Source organism: Mustela erminea, chromosome 10 (genome assembly GCF_009829155.1).
Source record: "Mustela erminea isolate mMusErm1 chromosome 10, mMusErm1.Pri, whole genome shotgun sequence".
Taxonomy (NCBI): domain Eukaryota; kingdom Metazoa; phylum Chordata; class Mammalia; order Carnivora; family Mustelidae; genus Mustela; species Mustela erminea.
In genome coordinates, this window is record NC_045623.1 from 76,473,190 (window position 1) to 76,494,351 (window position 21,162).

The following is a 21,162-nucleotide window of genomic DNA, read 5'->3' on the forward strand; positions in this document are numbered from 1 at the left end:
AATTGCACACAGTGAAAGAGCTGCTAGCAGGCTGTGTCTGACCTCAGGATCCCAGTTTGCTTGGGCTTATCTTGAGCTAGCACCGAGGCTGAGGAGCTGAGCAGCTGGTAGCCACGGGTTCTGGGTCCAATCTGAACTCTGGGACAAGCTCCCCCTGTGACCTGGGATCTGTCTCTTTCCTATGTGTCCTCTCTGCACACAGCATCTTGGGTCACAAAGAGGCTTTCTGTTTCATCCCTTGCAGTGGCCAAAGATCCCACCAACCTGCCTTGGAACCTGGTGACCAAAACTGAATCTGACTTTAAGGAGTGATGCCAGGGTATGGGTCTAACTCTCTTAGACTTTTCCCTATAGACAAGGGATCTGCTGAAGGATGAAAGGAAGGAGTGGCCCAGTCAGAGTTCTGTTTTAGAAAGAGCACTCTGGAGGCTAGTGCAAAGAATGGTCTGGGTAAAGACCTAGCTGCAGGATGGAAATGAAACCAGAGAGAGAGGGGCCAAGTGTCTAGTTTAGACTCTGTCTAGTGGCAGTAGGATTGGAGAGGGACAGGTGGGTGTGAAAGGCATTTTGAATGTGGCAGCAATAGGAAGTTGGGGTTGGATAGCACGTGGGGAGATGGGAAAGGAGCTGAGGAGATTTTCTCATTTCTGATTGATATGACATTGTTCACCTCAGAGATACCATCAATTAATCTGTGTGTGTGTGTGCGTGTGCGTGTACACATCTATACCCATATATCATATAGTTAAATTAAAAGCCCAACACAAAATTCTTTGCCCTCACATCTGTCTTTCCCCCAAGAATCAAAAACAGAAAACATTTCAGTAAATTGAGGACTCATTAGTTGAGTTCTGGTTAGCTATAGTTTTGCTACACATAGAAAACCTTATTGTTACTACAGAATGAATGAGACTCCATTTCTCCTATATTCTCCATCTCTGAGCCTCAGTTTCTCATCTATGAGGTAGGAACAATGACCCCTATCCTATACATCTCACAGAGTCATCATGCTGCTCAAAGAGAATGAATGTCAAGGTATATTGTAAGCTATACCTCAAAAGCCAAATTCTATATTTTTGGCCCAAATAGAGTCACAGAAGCCAGTTCATCACGGTAGATAATAATGCCTCCCTTTGTTCTTCCTCACATGGGGCTTCTGGTTATAATCCTGAGAGTCAGGCAATTTTAACCCCAGGAAAAAAAAATGTTTTCCCCTCAGGAGAGTCGGGAAAGGATGACAGGGAGCCAGGGGTTCAGGGAGCCTGAGTTTCTGACCCAAGATCCTGGTTATGGAACATCACCCTTGGGCATACTTTGCTGGTTTATGGAGAGCTTGTTCCACTTGCTCTCAGCCTCCCTGCACGGATCAACCATGTTAAGCACTCTTTAACATAAGACTATGAAAGAGTCAGTCCATCCATCAGTTGTGTGTGAAAAATTAAAAGCAGAAATGTCAGCACATTTTCCTACTCTTGGCCCCAAGGTGGAGTATTCTAACCTTGGGTCCTTGGGAAACTTCCTCTCAGGAAGAGGGTCGCTTGTAAGGTAGATATTTTTATTCCTATCTTACAGATGAAGAAATTGAGGCTTGGGAAGTAAGCTAGCAGCCCAAGTAAAACCAGAGCTAGGATCGAAGCAGAACCCAGTGTCTCTAAACCCCACGCTCTTTCCCCTAGGGGAGAGAATGTGACTTAAAAAAGACCCTTCAGTGAAAGGTAGGGATTTAATAAAAAATAGTTATTTTCCAGCTATCTGACTATTGGATAATGTCTCTGAAGGTTCTGGAAAAATGCCTAGCATATAGGAGGTTCAAAGTGAATGCAGTCCTTTGGTCAAAGTCAAGAAACCATCTGATGGGCTCAGTGTAGACACAAGTTCTTGCGCAGATTCATTCATGATGCTCCAAAGAAGAACAAGCAGACTGGAGAACAAATAGGTTGCATCAGATAAATTAGTGCTAGGAGAAGGAAAATATTGACAGCATCAAGATTGCTCCCATTCCTTAAGTACCAATGATGCAGATGACACCTCTTCGGTGAGGCTGTCCTTTCCCTGTTCTGCATGAAGAAGCTGAAGCTCAGGGAGGTTGAGAAACAGCTGAGAGTAAGTAAGAAACTAAAAGAAAGAAAGAAATACTGTCTGTTATGGGAAGGAGCAAAAGAGAGTGGGCATCTGGGAGAGTGAAAATTGATTATGGGCTTCAAGTATGATGGGGTACTTCTCAGGAAATTTGCTTGCATAGCTCGGACCTGAATCTCAGTTTTGTGTATGGAAAACCATCCAAAAATACAGTTAACATTCACTATGCACCTACCCCTTCTGTTGGCCTTCTGTGTGATGTTTTTCATGCCCAAATGTCATTCCTTGATATCATATATCATAGATATCATATTCTTAGAGCAAACTTGTAGCTAGGAGACAGTCATCCTCATTTTGTGCCCAAGGAAGCAGTCTCAAAGGGGTACATGAGTGGGGTAAAGGGCTTGCATTCACTTAGTAAATTATAGAGCCAGGACTTAGAACTCAGTGCCTTCTATTGCGCCATGGCCCGAGAGAGGGCCTGTGGGTAGCAGAGGGATGGCCCAGCCTGGGGAAGATTGAAGATAAAATTAAACTGAAGAATTGATGTCTTCAGCAGGACAAACTAAGTTCTCTCATTGTAATTTGCCAAATTGCATAGAGGCTGTATGCCAATATTTATTTCTAAATGTCTGGCTGCCTTACTAAGGAGAAGGGATGCTAAGGGGAAGTAAAGATCAGCTAGCCCAATGCTTTCATTTTACAGCTGAGGGATCAGAGGCTGAAATGGGTAATTACTGGTGGGTCAGAGACAGAGCCTCGACCTGAGGTGGAAGCCCTTTCCTCTTCACAGATTTCTTGAGTGGCAGTGGCCAAGAGCAGATAAAATGGGCTGTCATGGGGCACCTGGGTGGCTCAGTTGGTTAAGCATTTGCCTTCGGCCCAGGTCATGCTCCCAGGGTCCTGGGATTGAGTCCCATATCAGGTTCTCTCTTCAGTGGGAAGCCTGTTTCTCCCTCTCCCTCTGAAGCTCCCCCTGCTTGTGCTCTTGCTCTCTCTCACTCTCTCTCTCCCTCTCAAATAAATAAATAAATAAATAAATAAATGGGCTGTCATGTTGAGGGGGATCATGGTGTCTCATCATAACTGGACACTGACGACTGCTACTCCAATCCCATCAGTAACCCTCACCCTGGTGCATAGCTTAGCTAGTTCTCTGTCTGAATAGATTCTTTTCTTTTTCATTTAGAAGTGGGACATGATGCAAGAACCTAACCAGTCCTACGTGACTGAATTCATCCTTTTGGGCTTTTCGTTCAACCCCAGGACAACTCCTCTTCTCTTCTCAGCCTTCTTGATGACCTACCTATTGATTATTCTGGGCAACAGCTTTATCACCATCCTCATCTGCCTGGACTCACATCTCCACACACCCATGTACTTCTTTATTGGCATCCTTTCCATGTTGGATCTGGGCTATACCACTACAACTGTGCCTCAGATGTTGGCACACCTAGCCAGCCAGAAGAAGACCATCTCTTTTGCCAGCTGTGTGGCCCAAATGTACATTTTCTTGGTGCTAGGCATCACTGAGTCTTGGCTCTTTGCCATGATGTCTATAGACAGGTATGTGGCCATCTGCCACCCACTCAGGTACAAGGTCATCATGAGCCCATGGATATGTGGGCTAATGGTCATTTTCTGTGGACTCTGGGGTGTCATCTCTGCTCTTATCTATACTGTCTTTGCCATGCGTCTGCCGTATTGTGGCCCCAACAAGATCAACCACTTCTTCTGTGAAGTCCCTGCAGTCTTAAAGCTGGCTTGTGCAGACACCTCAGTCAATGACTGGGTAGACTTCATTCTTGGTTTTAGTGTCATCCTGGTCCCACTCTCCCTTATTCTTGTCATTTATGTCAACATCTTCATTGCCATCTTGAGAATCCGTTCAGCCCAGGGGCGACTAAAAGCCTTCTCCACCTGTGCCTCCCATATCACTGTGGTCACCATGTTCTGTGTGCCAGCCATGGTCATGTATATGAAGCCTGGCTCTGAGGCCTCCCTGGAAGAGGACAAGAAGTTGGCCCTGTTCTACAATGTCATCTCTGCTTTCCTCAACCCTATCATCTACAGCCTCAGGAACAAGGACGTGAAGAGGGCTTTCTTCAAGGTAGTGGGCTGGGGCAGGGCTCCAGAATGAGATCCTGGAAGGATAGCTGAGGACAGAGAAACAATAGTCAGGATGCACAGTCAATGTCTTAAACATTTAATTGACAGACTAGTCACCATGAAATATCTCGTAGACATGTCAATCTTATTTTTTTAAGATTTTATTTATTAATTTGACAGAGAGAGAGATCACAAGTAGACAGAGAGGCAGGCAGAGAGAGAGAGGGGAAGCAGGCTCCCTGCTCGAGCAGAAAGCCTGATGCGGGCCTCGATCCTAGGACCCTGAGACCATGACCTGAGCCAAAGGCAGAGGCCCAACCCACTGAGCCACCCAGGTGCCCGGCATGTCAATTTTACAGCTTTCTTTTGTTTTAGAGTCTCAGGAGGTAACAAAAGAAGGGGTGTCTGAGCCTTGAAGTCTTTTATTGAGACAAAAAGAATGGGCTTTGGGGTATGCTATGTAGCTGAATCTTGAGAAAGGTTCATTCTCCTCTGGAAACCACACACATTTTGTGTTAGGTTAACTGGAGGGAAGGGTAAGGGCACTAACATTGGAGGATTCCTGGCCTTTGGAGGAGTGAGTGAGTGAACATCACTGCAGTGACTTAGGGGTGTGGTATGCTTGCTTTGGACATGGAGATTGGAGACACACTGGGATGGTTGGGGACCAGCTGTGATCAGCTACATTGATCTCCCTGAGACCACCCCCTGAGACCCATCTCAGGTCACTCTGCTCCTCCTTTTCTCTTTCTAAGTAAACTGGCCTTTCTTTAACTTGACTGTGCCATATTCCTTCCCATTTAAGGGCTTCCACATATGGTCTTTTTCTCTCCTCACCCTTAACCCCACTCCACCTCCATCCAACTCCATTATGACTCCATTATGACATTATGACATTATGACATATGACTTCTGTTCATCTGTCAGGTCTTGGCTTAAACTGCAGCTCCTCAAATTAGCTTTTTCTTGAGCCCCCAGATTGAGCCTTCCAAAGCATCCTGTACCTTTCTCTCATTAAAAAGGCATGTGGTTCAACATCTGAGTTCTCTGCTGGATAGCAATGTCCATGAGGCAGGATCCTGATTAATCAGTTGACCCCTAGGATCCAGCCCCATGCTGCCCACATTCCAGACTTCAACAGATATTTTATGAGTGAAGGGATAGACACTTCACATAAAAGGCCAGAGAGGGCAGATGAAGCCAGTATGTGAGAAAGCTGATGAGCAGCAGAAAAATGTAGGAAATCGTGGCAGGTACAAAAAGAGGAGGAGGTAAAAAGGATGAAGTGTTGTTGGGTTATAATCATAGGGAAAATTTCCCAAAAGTTTGCTTTTATTATTAATAAACATGAATTGAATCAGTAGGATAATATTTTTCACCTATTAAATTAGCAAAATTTACAAAAATGGTGATACTCAATGCTGGGAAGAATGCAGTGAGACTGATACCCACACGTATTGCTGAAAAGAATATCCTTGGTTGAACCTTTCTAGAATAGTGCCTTCCACATAGTAGGCACTCAATAAATCTGTTATATGAAGAGTATAATACTAATAATCATGGATTTATTTATTCAAAACTTCTGTATCAACACAGTTGTTAAAATTTTACATATAATAATTCATTTAATAAAAGCACCAATAATTAGAAAGCATGTAATAATATGTATCATGAAACTTAACAATATTTATAAGCTTGGGTCCAGAAATTTCACTTCTAGAACTTTGTCTTAAGAACAAAATCAGAGGGGTGCCTGGGTGGCTCAGTGGGTTAAGCCTCTGCCTTCAGCTTGGGTTATGATCTCAGGGTCCTGGGATCCAGCCCCATGTCGGGTTCTCTGCTCAGTAGGAAGCCTGCTTCCCCCTCTCTCTCTCTGCCTGCCTCTCTGCCTACTTGTGATCTCTGTCTGTAACATAAATAAATAAGTTATCTTCGGGCTCTCTGCTCAGCGGGGAGCCTGCTTCCTTCTCTCTCTCTCTCTTTGCCTGCCTCTCCATCTACTTGTGATTTCTCTCTGTCAAATAAATAAATAAAAATCTTTAACAACAACAAAAAAAAAGAACAAAATCAGAAATGTAGACCAAGTTTTATGTGCAAATATGTTATTCAGAGTGTTATTAGAAGAAGCTATATATATGATATATCAACTTTATTAAATGCTATGCAATCAATACTGTGTATCATGTTTTAAAGCAATTTTTAATGGCATTGAAAAGTGTGATATAATGTCAGATAGAAAAATCGAGATATAAAGTTATATATATATAAAGTTAGTCTAAGTTTTATAAAATATTCATACACTCATTTTTAAAATTTTTTATTTTTTTATCCTGTTATGTTAGTCACCATAAAATACATCATTTGTTTTTGATGCGGTGTTCCAAGATTCATTGTTTATGTACAACACCCAGTGCTCCATGCAATATGTTCATTTTTAAAAGCCTGAATGGATACATATTAACATGTTAACATGGTTATTTCCAGATAGTAAGATAATGAATGATTTTTATTTTATTTCTTATTTTCTCTACTCTCTAAAATGTCTACAATCAGTATATATTGTCTTTATAGGAGAAAGAAATTCAGATTACTTGAGAAATACTTGTCCTGTCTGAGAAAAGAAAGTTAGCCATAATGATGGCATCAAACATTCATTGACAAAATGCTAGGTCCTGTGGGTGCAGGCATGATAAGCTAAGCCCCTGTCTATTGGTAAGAGACAAGTACAAGACAAGGATGCTATAAGGTACTAACTGTGCTGCTGGAAACATGTTCAGAGCTCTGAGGAAGTGATGAGGCCATATTTGTGCTGGGTGCTGGCAGCATGAGTAGAAACTGGATACACTGAAGAAGAGAGCAAGGAGCAGGGGTGGGGAGAATCCCAGACAGAGGAGATAGGATGTTGAAAGCCTAGAGGCGTGGAGCTTATGGAGAATGGGCAGGATGGCTGGGACACAGGCCCCGGGAGGGGAGAGCAGATATGACCGATAGGGTAAAGAACTTCAGCAGTGGTAGAGAACTTCAGGATTTCCTCTCCTCTAAATGACTGTATTTACCAAGTACAGATACCTGGAACTCTGGCCCTGTGAAACAGTCTACAATGAAAAGATTTCTTGCCCATATAGCCTCAGAAACACTGACGTCCTCTTCATGCTTCACAGGGCACAAGATAGGATGTTAAAGAATCTGAGAAGACTGATAGTAACCAACCAATAGATAAAAGAAAAATTAGTAACAAGGAAATCACTGAGGCTCCATAACACAGAGTTATGTGTCCAACTCTGGATTTTGTCTGGGATCATGATCTCAGGGTCAGGAGATGGAGCCCTGCTTCAGGCTCCACACTTAGCACAGAGTCTGCTTGTCCCTGCCCCTCTGGTCCTCTCCTGCTCCTCTCCACCCCGCTCATGCTGTCTCTCCTTAAAAATGAATGAATGAATGAATAGATAAACAAGTGTTAATAGATAAAACAAGGAAAACACCTATGCTAATTCTTTTTAACACAATACTTACCAAACTTGTTGGATCACAGAGCTCTTTCTTCCTAAAGAAACTAGAATTTTCCCAAAATGCACTTTGAGAAGTGCTAGTGTATGAATGGGTGGATTTGAGGGGGGAAATACAGAAAATGTAAAGTAATTAAAATATGCCTCAAATGTCACCCCTCAGTGCTAACTATTCTTAATATTTTTGTGTCTTGTTTTATGTCTCTATGTAACATTGGTCACAATTGAGATCATATATAAAGATTGTTCTATACCTTTTCATCACAACCTATATGTCTCTTACACATATACTTTCCATAATTTTATTTATTGTGCTTCAGTTTCCTTATTTTCTTTTGACCTGCTTTCCTTTACTAATTTTTCTGTTCAGCTGGGTTTAGTCTGCCATGAAACCCAGGAATAAAGCTTTAATTACAACTATATTTTTAATTCTAAAATTTTAATTTTATTCATTTTTAGTTTCCAAATATCTGCTGAAATTCCCCATCTTATTTTTTTTTCATTTATTTATTTTCAGCATAACAGTATCATTATTTTTTCACCACACCCAGTGCTGCATGCAATCCATGCCCTCTATAATACCCACCATCTGGTACCCTGACCTCCCACCCCCCGCCACTTCAAACCCCTCAGATTGTTTTTTAGAGTCCGTAGTCTCTCATGGTTCACCTCCCCTTCCAATTTACCCCAACCCCCTTCTCTCTAACTCCCCATGTCCTCCATGCTTTTTGTTATGCTCCACAAATAAGTGAAACCATATGAAAATTGACTCTCTCTGCTTGACTTATTTCACTCAGCATAATCTCTTCCAGTCCCGTCCATGTTGCTACAAAAGTTGGGTATTCATCCTTTCTGATGGAGGCATAATACTCCATAGTGTATATGGACCACATCTTCCTTATCCATTCATCCGTTGAAGGGCATCTTGGCTCTTTCCACAGTTTGGCGACCGTGGCCATTGCTGCTATAAACATTGGGGTACAGATGGCCCTTCTTTTTACTACATCTGTATCTTTGGGGTAAATACCCAGGAGTGCAATGGCAGGGTCATAGGGAAGTTCTATGTTTAATTTCTTGAGGAATCTCCACACTGTTCTCCAAAGAGGCTGCACCAACAGTGGAAGAGGGTTCCCCTTTCTCCACATCCTCTCCAACACATGTTGTTTCCTGTCTTGCTAATTTTGGCCATTCTAACTGGTGTAAGGTGATATCTCAATTGGTTTTAATTTGAATCTCCCTGATGGCTAGTGATGATGAACATTTTTTCATGTGTCTGATAGCCATTTGTATGTCTTTATTGGAGAAGTGTCTGTCCATATCTTCTGCCCATTTTTTGATATGATTGTCTGTTTTGTGTGTGTTGAGTTTGAGGAGTTCATTATAGATCCTGGATATCAACCTTTTGTCTGTGCTGTCATTTGCAAATATCTTCTCCCATTCTGTGGGTTGCCTCTTTGTTTTCTTGACTGTTTCCTTTGCTGTGAAGAAGCTTTTGATTTTGATGAAGTCCCAAAAGTTCATCTTCGCTTTTGTTTCCTTTGCCTTTGGAGACATATCTTGAAAGAAGTTGCTGTGGCTGATATCGAAGAGATTACTGCCTATGTTCTCCTCTAGGATTCTGATAGATTCCTGTCTCACATTGAGGTCTTTTATCCATTTTGAGTTTATCTTTGTGTACAGTGTAAGAGAATGGTCGAGTTTCATTCTTCTACTTATAGCTGTCCAGTTTTCCCAGCACCATTTATTGAAGAGACTGTCTTTTTTTTTAAGATTTTATTTATTTGACAGAGAGAGATCACAAGTAGACGGAGAGGCAGGCAGAGAGAGAGAGAGGGAAGCAGGCTCCCTGCTGAGCAGAGAGCCCGATGCGGGACTCGATCCCAGGACCCTGAGATCATGACCTGAGCCGAAGGCAGTGGCTTAACCCACTGAGCCACCCAGGCACCCTCCCCATCTTATTATTTAACCACAGTTATTTTTAAGTCTGTGTCTGATATACATCAAGACCTAAATGCCCTATAGGTCCATTTCTTATTGCCTCTGTTTTTCCTCTTAATTTTGAGTAAATTCTTATCTTTTTGTTTGTCTGGTAATTTTTTATTGAATTCCAGACACTAAGTATAAAAAACCTTCTAGAGATGATTTAAGGCTCTGGATTATGCTGTATCCTTCAGAGTGGATTTACTTTTTGCCCTGGGAGGCACTCTGGGCAGTGGAAAATCACCTTAGGTTATTCAGGGGTTGAGCTGACTCAAAGCTGAGCTTCAGTCTTTGTATTTATGGGTATATTCCTGTTTGACTTTTACTCACAGTCCCCTGGGGGTCCCAAACTGAAAGTCTGTGATGTTTGCCAGGGCACTCCTCCTTAGACTACCCTAAGTCTGATTTTTGTCCTTCCATTCCCTGAGCTCAGCTTCTCAATCTCAGTGTGGCATTAGAGAGGATGACTAACTGTCCTATTTTTGCTATATTTTTCTAAGCTGGGGTATAATGATCATCTCTGTATGTACATCCTTAGCTCTTTTTTTTTTTTTCAGTGGGCATCTTAGTTTGGGCTGAAGTAAGTTTCCACTTGTCTTTTCTTCTAGGAATTTTATGGTTTTGGGTCTTATGTTCAAAACTTTGACCCATTTGAGCCTTTTCATTTTTTAGTGGTGCATTTTAAGTTTTTATTTAAATTCTAGTTAGTTAACATATAGTATAATATTAGTTTCAGGTGTACAATATAGTGATTCAACACTTCATACAACATCCAGTGCTCATCACAGCAAATGTGCTCCTTAACCACCATCACCTGTTTCACCGATCCCCCACTTACTGCCCCTCCAGTAATGATAAGTTTACCCTCTGTGGTTAACAACATAGTAAAATTTGTGGGAGTCCAATGTGGGACTCAATCCCAGGACTCCGGACTCATGACCTGAGCCAAAGACAGTCACTTAACTAACCGAGCCACCCAGGTGCCCGCTTCCCCCCACTTTAAATGGTATTTTTGATAAGTGAAAGTTTTTCATTTTGCTGAAATCCAGTTTATTAATTTTTATTTTGTGAAACAAGTTTTTTTGTCATGAATTTAACTTACTTAAAGTACGTGGAAATATTCAGACTTTATGTTTCTTCTCATGCCCATTCTGATAAGCTGTAATTTTCAAGAATTTTGTCCATTTTATCTACTTGTTTAATTTACTGGCATAAAGTTGGTCAGAACATATGCTTATTACTCTTTTCATATCTGTGAGACCTGTGTGATACCTTGTCTTTCCTCCTAATACTGATAATTTGTGTTTTCCTTTTTTTTCTTCATCAACTAGCTGGAGATTTATCAATTTTATTGAACAATACAAAGAATTATCTTTTGATTTCATTAATTTTCTTTATAGTTTGTCCAATTATATCTCATTGATTTTTTTTTCAGTTTATTTAGGTGGAACCTGAGATTTTTTTTTTAAAGGACCTTTCATTTTTTTTTAACATAAGTACTTAAAGCTATAAATGTTCTAAGCAATGCTTTAGCTGCAGCCCCAGATTTTACTATGTTGTTTTTTCATTATCAGTCAGTTCAAAATATTGTATTTCCTTTGTGATTTCCTCCTTGAGACATGAGTTATTTAGAAATGTGCTGTTTAGATGCTGACGAGGATGCGGAGAAAGGGGAACCATCCTACACTGTTGGTGGGAATGCAAGCTGGTGCAGCCACTCTGGAAAACAGCATGGAGGTTCCTCAAAATGTTGAAAATAGAACTGCCCTATGACCCAGCAATTGCACTACTGGGTATTTACCCTAAAGATACAAACGTAGTGATCCAAAGGGGCACGTGCACCGGAATGTTTATAGCAGCAATGTCCACAATAGCGAAACTATGGAAAGAACCTAGATGTCCATCAACAGATGAATGGATAAAGAAGATGTGGTATATATACACAATGGAATACTATGCAGCCATCAAAAGAAATGAAATCTTGCCATTTGCGACAACATGGATGGAACTAGAACGTATCATGCTTAGCGAAATAAGTCAAGCAGAGAAAGACAACTATCATATGATCTCCCTGATATGAGGAAGTGGTGATGCAACATGGGGGCTTAAGTGGGTAGGAGAAGAATCAATGAAACAAGATGGGATTGGGAGGGAGACAAACCATGAGTGACTCTTAATCTTACAAAACAAACTGAGGGTTGCTGGGGAGAGGGGGTTGGGAGAAGGGGGGGGTGGGGTTATGGACATTGGGGAGGGTATGTGCTTTGGTGAGTGCTGTGAGGTGCGTAAACCTGGCGATTCACAGACCTGTACCCCTGGGGATAAAAATACATGTTTATAAAAAAATAAAAAATTAAAATTAAAAACCAAAAAAAAAAAAAAAAGAAATGTGCTGTTTAACTTCAAATATTTGGATCTTTTCCAGGTATATATATATTTTTTATTTCTAATTTAATTCCATTGTGTTCAAATAACATATTCTGTAAGATTTTAATATTTTGAAATTTTATAGCCTGATATATGGTCTATACTGATAAACATTCCATATGGCCTTTAAATGAATGCTGTTTTGGACTATAATGATTAATAAATGACAATTAGATTAAGAGCATTAACATTGTTGTTCAGATCTACATCTTTATGATTTTTGTCTAATTTTTCCATCAAGTACTATGACAAGAGTATTACAATTGCCACTACAATTATGAAATTGCCCGATTTTCACTTTAATTCTGTCAGTTGTTGCTAATACAGTACATGTATTAGGTACATGTACATTTATCATTGTGCATTTAAGATGCATGTGTATTACACTGTGTGGAAGTTTTATTTCACTAATATTTAAAATAATCTTAATAGGACTCAGGGTGGAAAAGAGTGACACAATTTTTCTATGAAGAAAAATTATTTGGAAAAAGACAAATAAAAATGAAATTATCCATAGTTTGCTTCAATTTGGTTTTTCAAGACTTTTCCCCAGCTCATTATGAGAACTAATATCAAGATCTAAGAATGATTGCATTGATGTGAGTTTGGTTATAGGCAGGGTTATAACATCAAAACCTTCAACTGGCGTGAAACATTCTTTTCTGGCATGGCAAGTATGCTTCAGCTTAAAAGACTTGACTCTGGATGATCTTCTCTGTGGTATTCAGCTCTATTTGATGCTTCCTGCTTAAAATTTTATCTTCTCCTTGGCTCCCAGGCAAATGTTATGAAACTGAATGAATAGTTCCTAAGAGGCCAATCTAACCCTTGGCAGGCAAGCTGAGGTTCCCTCATGGAGAGGAGAGAAGGTCTAAATGGCTCTGAAAATGAATTATTTGGAAGGACAAAGCTTCTCACCCTTATGTCTGGGTGTAAATAAAAATTGCTGAGTGAAATAAGTCAAGCAGAGAGAGTCAATTATCATATGGTTTCACTTATTTGTGGAGCATAACAAATAGCATGGAGGATATGGGGACTTAGAGTGGAGAAGGGAGTTTGGGGAAATTGGAAGGGGAGGTGAACCATGAGAGACTATGGACTCTGAAAAACAATCTGAGGGTTTTGAAGGGACGGGGGGTGGGAGGTTGGGGTACCAGGTGGTGGGTATTATAGAGGGCACGGATTGCATGGAGCACGGGGTGTGGTGCAAAAATAATGAATACTGTTATGCTGGAAATAAAAAAAATAAATAAAATAAAATAAAATGAAATCTGTATTAAGCTAAAAAAAAAAAATTGCTCAATACAGAGCAACTGAAGCTCTTGGGGCCATAATGGGGATTTCTAAATTCATGTCCAATATTAGAGAAAGAAAGTATGTGCAATGGTGAGAAGGAGAGCTACAATGGGGGGGAAATTCTTTTTTTAAAATATTTTATTTATTTATTTGAGAGAGAGAGAACAAGCATGAGCTGGGGTTGCAGGGGGTGGGTAGGAATAGAAGGAGACAGAGTAGACTCTCCACCAAGCAGGGAGCCTGATGTGGGCTGGATCCCAGGACCCTGAGATCATGACCTGAGCCGAAGGCAGATGCTCAACTGACTGAGCCATCCAGTCGCCCATGATGGAGGGAAATTCTAAAATCTTGTGCTATGGAGTGAAACTAATTCCAATTCCATTTGAATATTGGGATTCAGTATAGTAAATCTTAGCCCTCTATAATGTTAAAGTTAATGAACATACATCTGTGTCCTTCTGCCTGACTGGCATCCAACTTAGTATCTCAGAGGCAGATCTTAACATGTTCAAAAGGAAACTCATTACCATCTACTTGATCATGTTCCCCTCGTGAGTTTTCCATTTCTTTCTTTCTTTCCTTTTCTCTTTCTCTTTCTTTTTCTTTCTTTCTTTCTTTCTTTCTTTCTTTCTTTCTTTCCTTCTTTCTTTCTTCTTTCTTTTTAGTTTCAGAGGCAGAATTTAGTGATTCATTAGTTGCATATAACACTCAGTGCTCATTATATCAAGTGCCCTCCTTAATGGCCATCACCCACTTATCTCTTCCTCCACACATGTCCCCTCCAGCATCCCTCAATTTGTTTCCTAGAGTTTAACATCTCTTATGGTTTGCCTCCCTCTCAATTTTCATCTTATTTTATTTTTTCCTTCCCTTCACCTATGTTTATCTGTTTTGTTTCTTAAATTCCACATATGAGTTAAATCATATGGTATTTGTCTTTCTCTGACTGACCTATTTCACTTAGCATAATACCCTCTAGTTCCATCCACATAGTTGAAAATGGCTAGATTTCATTCTTTTTGATAGCTAAATAATATTGTATATATATTACAATATATATAACAATGTTATATATATATATCTTCTTTATCCATTCATCTGTCAGTGGAAATCTGGGCTCTTCCCATATTTTGGCTATTGTGGACATTGCTGCCATAATCATTGGGGTGCATGTGCCTCTTCAAAACACTGGATTTGTATCTTTCGGATAAATACCAAATAATGTAATTGCTGGGTCATAGACTAGCTCTATCTTTAACTTTTTGAGGAACCTCCATTCTGTTTTCCAGAGTGGCTGCTCCAGTTTGCATTCCCACCAACAGTGTAAAAGGGTTCCCCTTTTTCTGCTTCCTCATCAACATCTGTTGTTTCCTGAGTTACTTATTTTAGCCACTCTGACTAGTATGAGGTGGCATCTCATTGTGGTTTTGATTTGTATTTCCCTGATAATGAATGATGTGGAGCATTTTTTCATGTGTCTGCTGGCCATTTGGTTGTCCTCTTTGGAGAAATGTCTGTTCATGTCTTCTTCCCATTTCTTCACTGGATTTTTTGGGGGTTTGGGGTGTTGAGAAGTTCTTTATAGATTTTGGATACTAGCTCTTTATCTGATAAGACATTTGCAAATATCTTCTCCCATTCTGTAGATTGCCTTTAAGTTTTGTTGATTAATTCCTTTGCTGGGCAAAAATTTTTATCTTGATAAAGTCCCAGTAGTTCATTTTTGCTTATTTCTCCTGTGTTTGGAGATGTGACTAGCAAGAAGTTGTTGTGGCTGAAGTCAAAGAGGTTGCTGTCTTTGTTCTCCTCTTAGATTTTCATGGTTTCCTGTCTCACTTTTAGGTATTTCATCCATTTTGTGTTTATTTTTGAGTATGGTATAAGAAAGTGGTCCAGTTTCATTCTTCTGCATGTGGCTGTCCAATTTTCCCAGCATCATTGGTTGAAGAGTCTCTCTTTTTTCCATTGAATATTCTTTCCTGCTTTTTCAAAGATTAGTTGACCATAGAGTTGAGAGCCCATTTCTGGGTTCTCTATTCTGTTCCATTGATCTCTGTGTCTCTTTTTGTGCCAGTACCACACTGTCTTGATGATTACAGCTTTGTAACAGGGCTTGAAGTCCAGAATTGTGATGCTACCAGCTTTGATTTTCTTTTTCAACATTCCTTTGGCTACTTAGCAACTTTTATGGTTCCATACAAATTTTAGGATTATTTGTTCCAGCTCTATGAAAAATGCTGATGGTATTCTGATAAGAATTGCACTGAATGTGGAGATTGTTTTGGGTGGCGTGACATTTTTTAAAATTTATTTTTTATTTATTTTCAGCATAACAGTATTCATTATTTTTGCACCACACCCAGTGCTCCATGCAATCCGTGCCCTCTCTAATACCCAACACCTGGTTTCCCCAACCTCCCACCCCCCCCCCACTTCAAACCCCTCAGATTGTTTTTCAGAGTCCGTAGTCTCTCATGGTTCACCTCCCCTTCCAATTTCCCCCAACTCCCTTCTCCTCTCTAACTCCCCATGTCCTCCATGCTAATTGTTATGCTCCACAAATAAGTGAAACCATATGATAATTGACTCTCTCTGCTTGACTTATTTCACTCAGCATAATCTCTTTCAGTCCCGTCCATGTTGCTACAAAAGTTGGGTATTCATCCTTTCTGATGGAGGCATAATACTCCATAGTGTATATGGACCACATCTTCCTTATCCATTCATCCGTTGAAGGGCATCTTGGTTCTTTCCACCTTTCTCTGTAGGACAACTTATGAAGTCTTTGGTGAGGTTTCTCTGGTTCCTCATAAATCCCATAACTAAGCATTCTAATATCTTCCACTCTTCCCTCAATAGCATGGTTTCATGGGTCCTTTACTGAAAAGCTCTTTTCTCTGTGTAGACAAGCTCTAGTTTGTCATTTTCCCTTTTAAATTGTAGGTCCAAAAATTAAAAACTTCTCTGGGCAGCCTTTGAACTCTACCTAGTTAATAGCAAGTACTGACCTTGTGGCCTTATGGGATGAGTATTGATGGTGTCTCTCTGTAGATGGTCTGGTCCAGTTCTTATTTAGAAACCTGTGGAGAGCTATGTAAGTGCAAGAGAAAGCCCCAAACGAGCTTAGCACAATAGCTAGCTTTACAGGAAGCCAAGTTCAGCACTAAATATAGTTCCCTCATAAGTATCACCAGTGGCTTGCCCCCTCAGAGGCCCAGCTCAGATTCGGTCCATCCATTCATCCAATATTTATAATGCCTACTCCACTCCAGGCACTGTTCTAGAATCTGATGGTACACAATCAATCAGGAAGATAAAAATCCTTACATTCTTGTGAGGGAAACTGTTAAAATTATATTGTATATTAGAAGAAACTACAATGAAGAAAAATAAAACAGGAGATGGGGATAGGGTGTGTGGGATATCTTAGTTTTAAACAGGATGGTCAGAAAGACTCAAGTCTTCCCTGAGAAGATTGAACAAGCACTTGAAGGAGATGAAGGGGAAAGAGAATTTCTAACAGGGAGAACAGTAAGTGCAAAAGCTCTGAGGTAGGAACATGTCTTGAATGAGGAGCAACAGAAAGCTGGTTGGCTGGACATACAGAGTGAGAAGTGGGAAGTAAGAGAAGGAGCCAGGAAAGTGATGGGGGTGGGGGTGCTTGGTTTTTCTTCTGGGCATTACCTAAAGACACTGGAAAGTTTGAAAGGATGATTTATGTAATATTTAAATGATGTGACCTATACTTTAATGGGATCACTGTAGTTACTGTGCTAAGAATAGACTGTAGGGGAAGGGAGTGGATTCCCAGGAACTGGTTAGAGGATATTGCAATATTCCTGGCAAGAGAAGATAATGATCTGGACCAATAATGGTGTAGATGATAAGAAGTGATCTTTTTTTGGGATACATATTTTAAAAGAGAACTGGCAATATTGCTGATGAGAAAGAGAAAAGTTAGAAAGTCTTTAAGTTGCTTTTTTAAAAACTCTAAGCCACATTAAAAGGTGGAATTGCCATTAGTTGAGCTGTGAGAAGAGCAGGCTGATAGGGGATTAGAAGTTTGACCTTAGAAAATATTTATTTTAACATGCCTGTTCAATATCCAAATGAAGATGGATGGCAAGGAGGCAATTGGATAGATGAATTAAGAGAAGAAATCTAGGATAGAAATATAGTTCAGATTTACCAGCATACATTTGCAATGACGTGGATGGAACTGGAGGGTATCATGTTAAGTGGAATAAGTCAACCAGAGAAAGACAATTATCATATCATCTCTCTGATATGAGGAATTTGAGAGGCAGGGTTGGGGGTTGTGGTAGGTAGGGAGGCAAAAAATGAAACAAGATGGGACCAGGGAGACAAACCATAAAAGACTCTTAATCTCAGGAAACAAACTGAGGGTTGCTGGAGGGGAGGGAGCTGAGGGATGGGGTGGCTGGGTGATGGACACTGGGGAGGGTATGTGCTATTGTGAATGGTGTGAATTGTGTAAGACTGATAATTCACAGACCTGTACCCCTGAAACAAATAATACATTATATGTTAAGTTAAAAAAAGATATATCAACATACACCATTATTTAAAGCCTTAGGTTGTATATACAATCAGAGTGAGGGTTTATAGTCAAATCCCACTAGCCACCATTCCATTGCATCTCTAAATGAGTATCAGTGTTATTATTCTCATCCCTCTGAGCCTGAGTCCTGTCCATGACTTCATATGGCATTATTTTAACCTAAATTGACAGCTCTCAGCCTTTTCACTACCAGTCAATTCCAGCTACTGAAATACCGATCCAAGGTTTTAGGGTTCTCTTATGAAAAGACCTGACCATTTGCAAAGCTATGCAATATGCACACTCTGCCCTCTACAAGTGTGATTACACAGGTCAGTTTTCTCTCACAATGTCACCTAAAGTGGGCCTGTTTTGTGCTTAATAACTGCTAAACCCTGCATGAAATCTAATGGTGTGAGAGACATCTTTTAGCTTAATGTGGTGTGAAGAGCTTGTGACTTTGGAAGTTTGAGTCTTACTCTGTTTCACCTCGGATGGCTAATTTTATGAAATGAGAATAGTAATTCTGACCTCCATGGGTTGTGGTGATAATCTAGTAAAATCACATTTATTAGAACATTTTTATAGAATGCCATTTTATAAATGACCATTTCTTTCTTTTGGGTCTGGAAAAGGGGTGCACCCAGCTGTCTGTGTTCTGTTGCAGTCATTTAGGGACTAAAGCAAGGAGAAAGAGAAAAGGACTGGTCAGTGACATGTTCTGTCATCCAGGTCTGCCCACGTGGGATCAAGGATTGAGTCCCGGTCTAACTGGAATTTCACCCACTACCCAAATCTCTCCTGAGAGCAATATGACTGTGAAAGAGCCCTTATTGGTTTTTAAGAAAAGCTTCCAGACACACAGGTACCTAATTCTCAAGTAAATATGCTTCATTTTCTTGAGAAATGCCAGGGGCACAGACGTTTTCTCTAGGTTTCAATTGTTGAATCTCTGACCATCTTTATCTGCCAACTTGTTCTTTATAATTGTAATCACCGCAGGTAGGCCTGGAAGTGGGAGTATAAAAGGGGATAAATGTTCTAGGGGAAAGATTGCTCTTCCCCAAAAAGATTATCTAAAACTTTCCTTGTTCCTGAAAACTTATGGTATGTGAGTTTTCAATGGTACAGCACCAGAGAGGAAGAAAACAAAGAGAAGAATCTAAGGGTTTTGTTTGTTTCACACATACACTGTCCTTTCCGACACCTAACAGCCTTGATACTTGAAAGAATGACTTTAAGAATTACAGAGACCACTACAACTTTTGGTTTACTATAAAACATTTTTTATTTTTCTAGCCTCTGTACTTTGGTTTATGGGGTGTGTGTGTGTGTGTGTACGTGTGTGTATTCTTCAAAAGACTTCTGCTGGTACAATTCCTTCCAGAGCACCCTTGGAATATTATGACAACTAGTTTGTTAGACAAACCAATACATATTTCTAGAATTCCTACTAAGTGCCTGGAGCAACAGTTGGCGGATTGGAACAGAATGTTCCCTGGGCATGGAAGTGCATACTTGGTTTGATTGTTTAGCTACGAGATGCCTTTGGTCCCTGCATTTGTGTATCTCGTGTGGTGTCCTCTCATTGAGACAGCAAGATATTCAGGAATATGTTTTCTTCTTTCCTCAGAATGAAGACCATGCATAGCTGAGGCTGGAGAAATGACACTACTGTAACTGAGTTTATCTTCCTGGGCTTCTCCAGAAATCCCAGGACCAACTGGATCCTTTTCTTCCTCTTCCTATTTCTTTACTTATTTACAGTCCTGGGCAATGGGCTCATTGTTACCCTGATCAGAGTATATGCACGTCTACACACCCCCATGTACTTCTTCCTCAGCATCCTTTCTGTACTGGATCTTAGCTATGCCACCACCACAGTGCCCCAGATGTTGGTCCATCTAATAAGCAAGAGAAAGACCATATCTTATATTGGGTGTGTGGTCCAGATGTACATTTTCCTGACCTTAGGCATCACTGAGACCTGGATTTTTGCAGCCATTGCCTATGACAGATACGTTGCCATCTGCTATCCATTCCATTATGGGGTCAAGATGGGTCAAACCCTGTGTGTAGTCCTGGCAGTCAGCTCTGCCCTTTGTGATCTCACCTGCGCCCTTGTCTACACAGTCTTTGCAATGAATCTGCCCTACTGTGGCCCCAATGAAATCAACCACTTCTTTTGTGAAATTCCTGCTGTCTTGAAGTTGGCCTGTGCAGATACATCCCTCAATGACCAAGTGTACTTTATCTTAGGTTTCCTCTTGCTCCTGATCCCATTATCTCTCATCCTGACCTCATATGTTTGCATGTTTATGGCCATTCTAAAGATTCTCTCCACACAGGGAGGAATAAAAGCCTTCTCCACCTGTGCCTCACACATTACTGTGGTCTCTATGTTCTGTATTCCATGCATGGTCGTGTATATGAGGCCCGGCTCTGAAGCCTCCCCAGAGGATGACAAGAAGTTGGCCCTATTCTACAATGTCATTTCTGCTTTTCTCAATCCCATCATCTATAACCTCTGGAATAAAGATGTGAAGAGGACTTTCCTCAAGTTAATTGGAATGAGTGAGGATGGTCAATAGGCCATGAACTGAGGCTACCTCCAGTGCCCTCATCTCTGATCTCTGTTCGTCCTATCCACACTTCCATTGAAGTCACTGGACTGGTTGAGGAGCCCAGGGTAAGGAAAATATCTGGAAAGAAAAAACACTTTGCATTAATTTGACCACTAAAAAATATTAGGAAAGGACTCAGGGAGAACTGTGTTCAAAGCTTAAATACAGCAACTTCTTTCAAGACATGTCTCCAAAGGCAAGGACAACGAAAGTGAAAATGAACTTCTGGGACTTCATCAAGATCAAAAGCTTCTTCACAGCAAAGGAAACAGTCAACAAAACAAAGAGGCAACCCACAGAACGGGAGAAGATATTTGCAAATGGCACTCCAGAGGAAGGGCTGATATCCAAGATCTATAAAGAATTTCTCAAACTCAACACCCCAAAAACAATTAATCAAGTCAAAAAATGGGCAGAAGACATGAGCAGACACTCCTCCAAAGAAGAATACAAATGGCTAACAGACGCATGAAAAAGAGTTCATCATCATTAGCCATCAGGGAAATACAAATCAAAACCACATTGAGATACCACCTCATACCAGTTAGACTGGCAAAAATTGGCAAGGCAAGAAACAACC

The 21,162-nt window shown here is 40.5% G+C and overlaps 2 protein-coding genes across 2 annotated transcripts; both read left to right on the forward strand.

Moving 5' to 3' along the window:
- The first annotated feature begins 3,280 nt into the window (after positions 1–3,280).
- Positions 3,281–4,219, forward strand: LOC116600558 (olfactory receptor 2A12-like). The gene has a single exon (XM_032360611.1). The coding sequence runs from the start codon at positions 3,281–3,283 to the stop codon at positions 4,217–4,219; it is 939 nt and encodes a 312-aa protein (XP_032216502.1).
- Positions 4,220–19,601: 15,382 nt separating this feature from the next.
- LOC116567861 (olfactory receptor 2B6-like) lies at positions 19,602–20,549 on the forward strand. The gene is given in 1 exon segment (XM_032303204.1): positions 19,602–20,549. A coding segment is annotated over 1 exon segment (948 nt).
- Positions 20,550–21,162: the final 613 nt, after the last annotated feature.

What these genes read in the sequence shown, in the direction of transcription:
- LOC116600558 (XM_032360611.1), top strand. Translation starts at nt 3,281, where the DNA reads ATGCAAGAACCTAACCAGTCCTACGTGACTGAATTCATCCTTTTGGGC.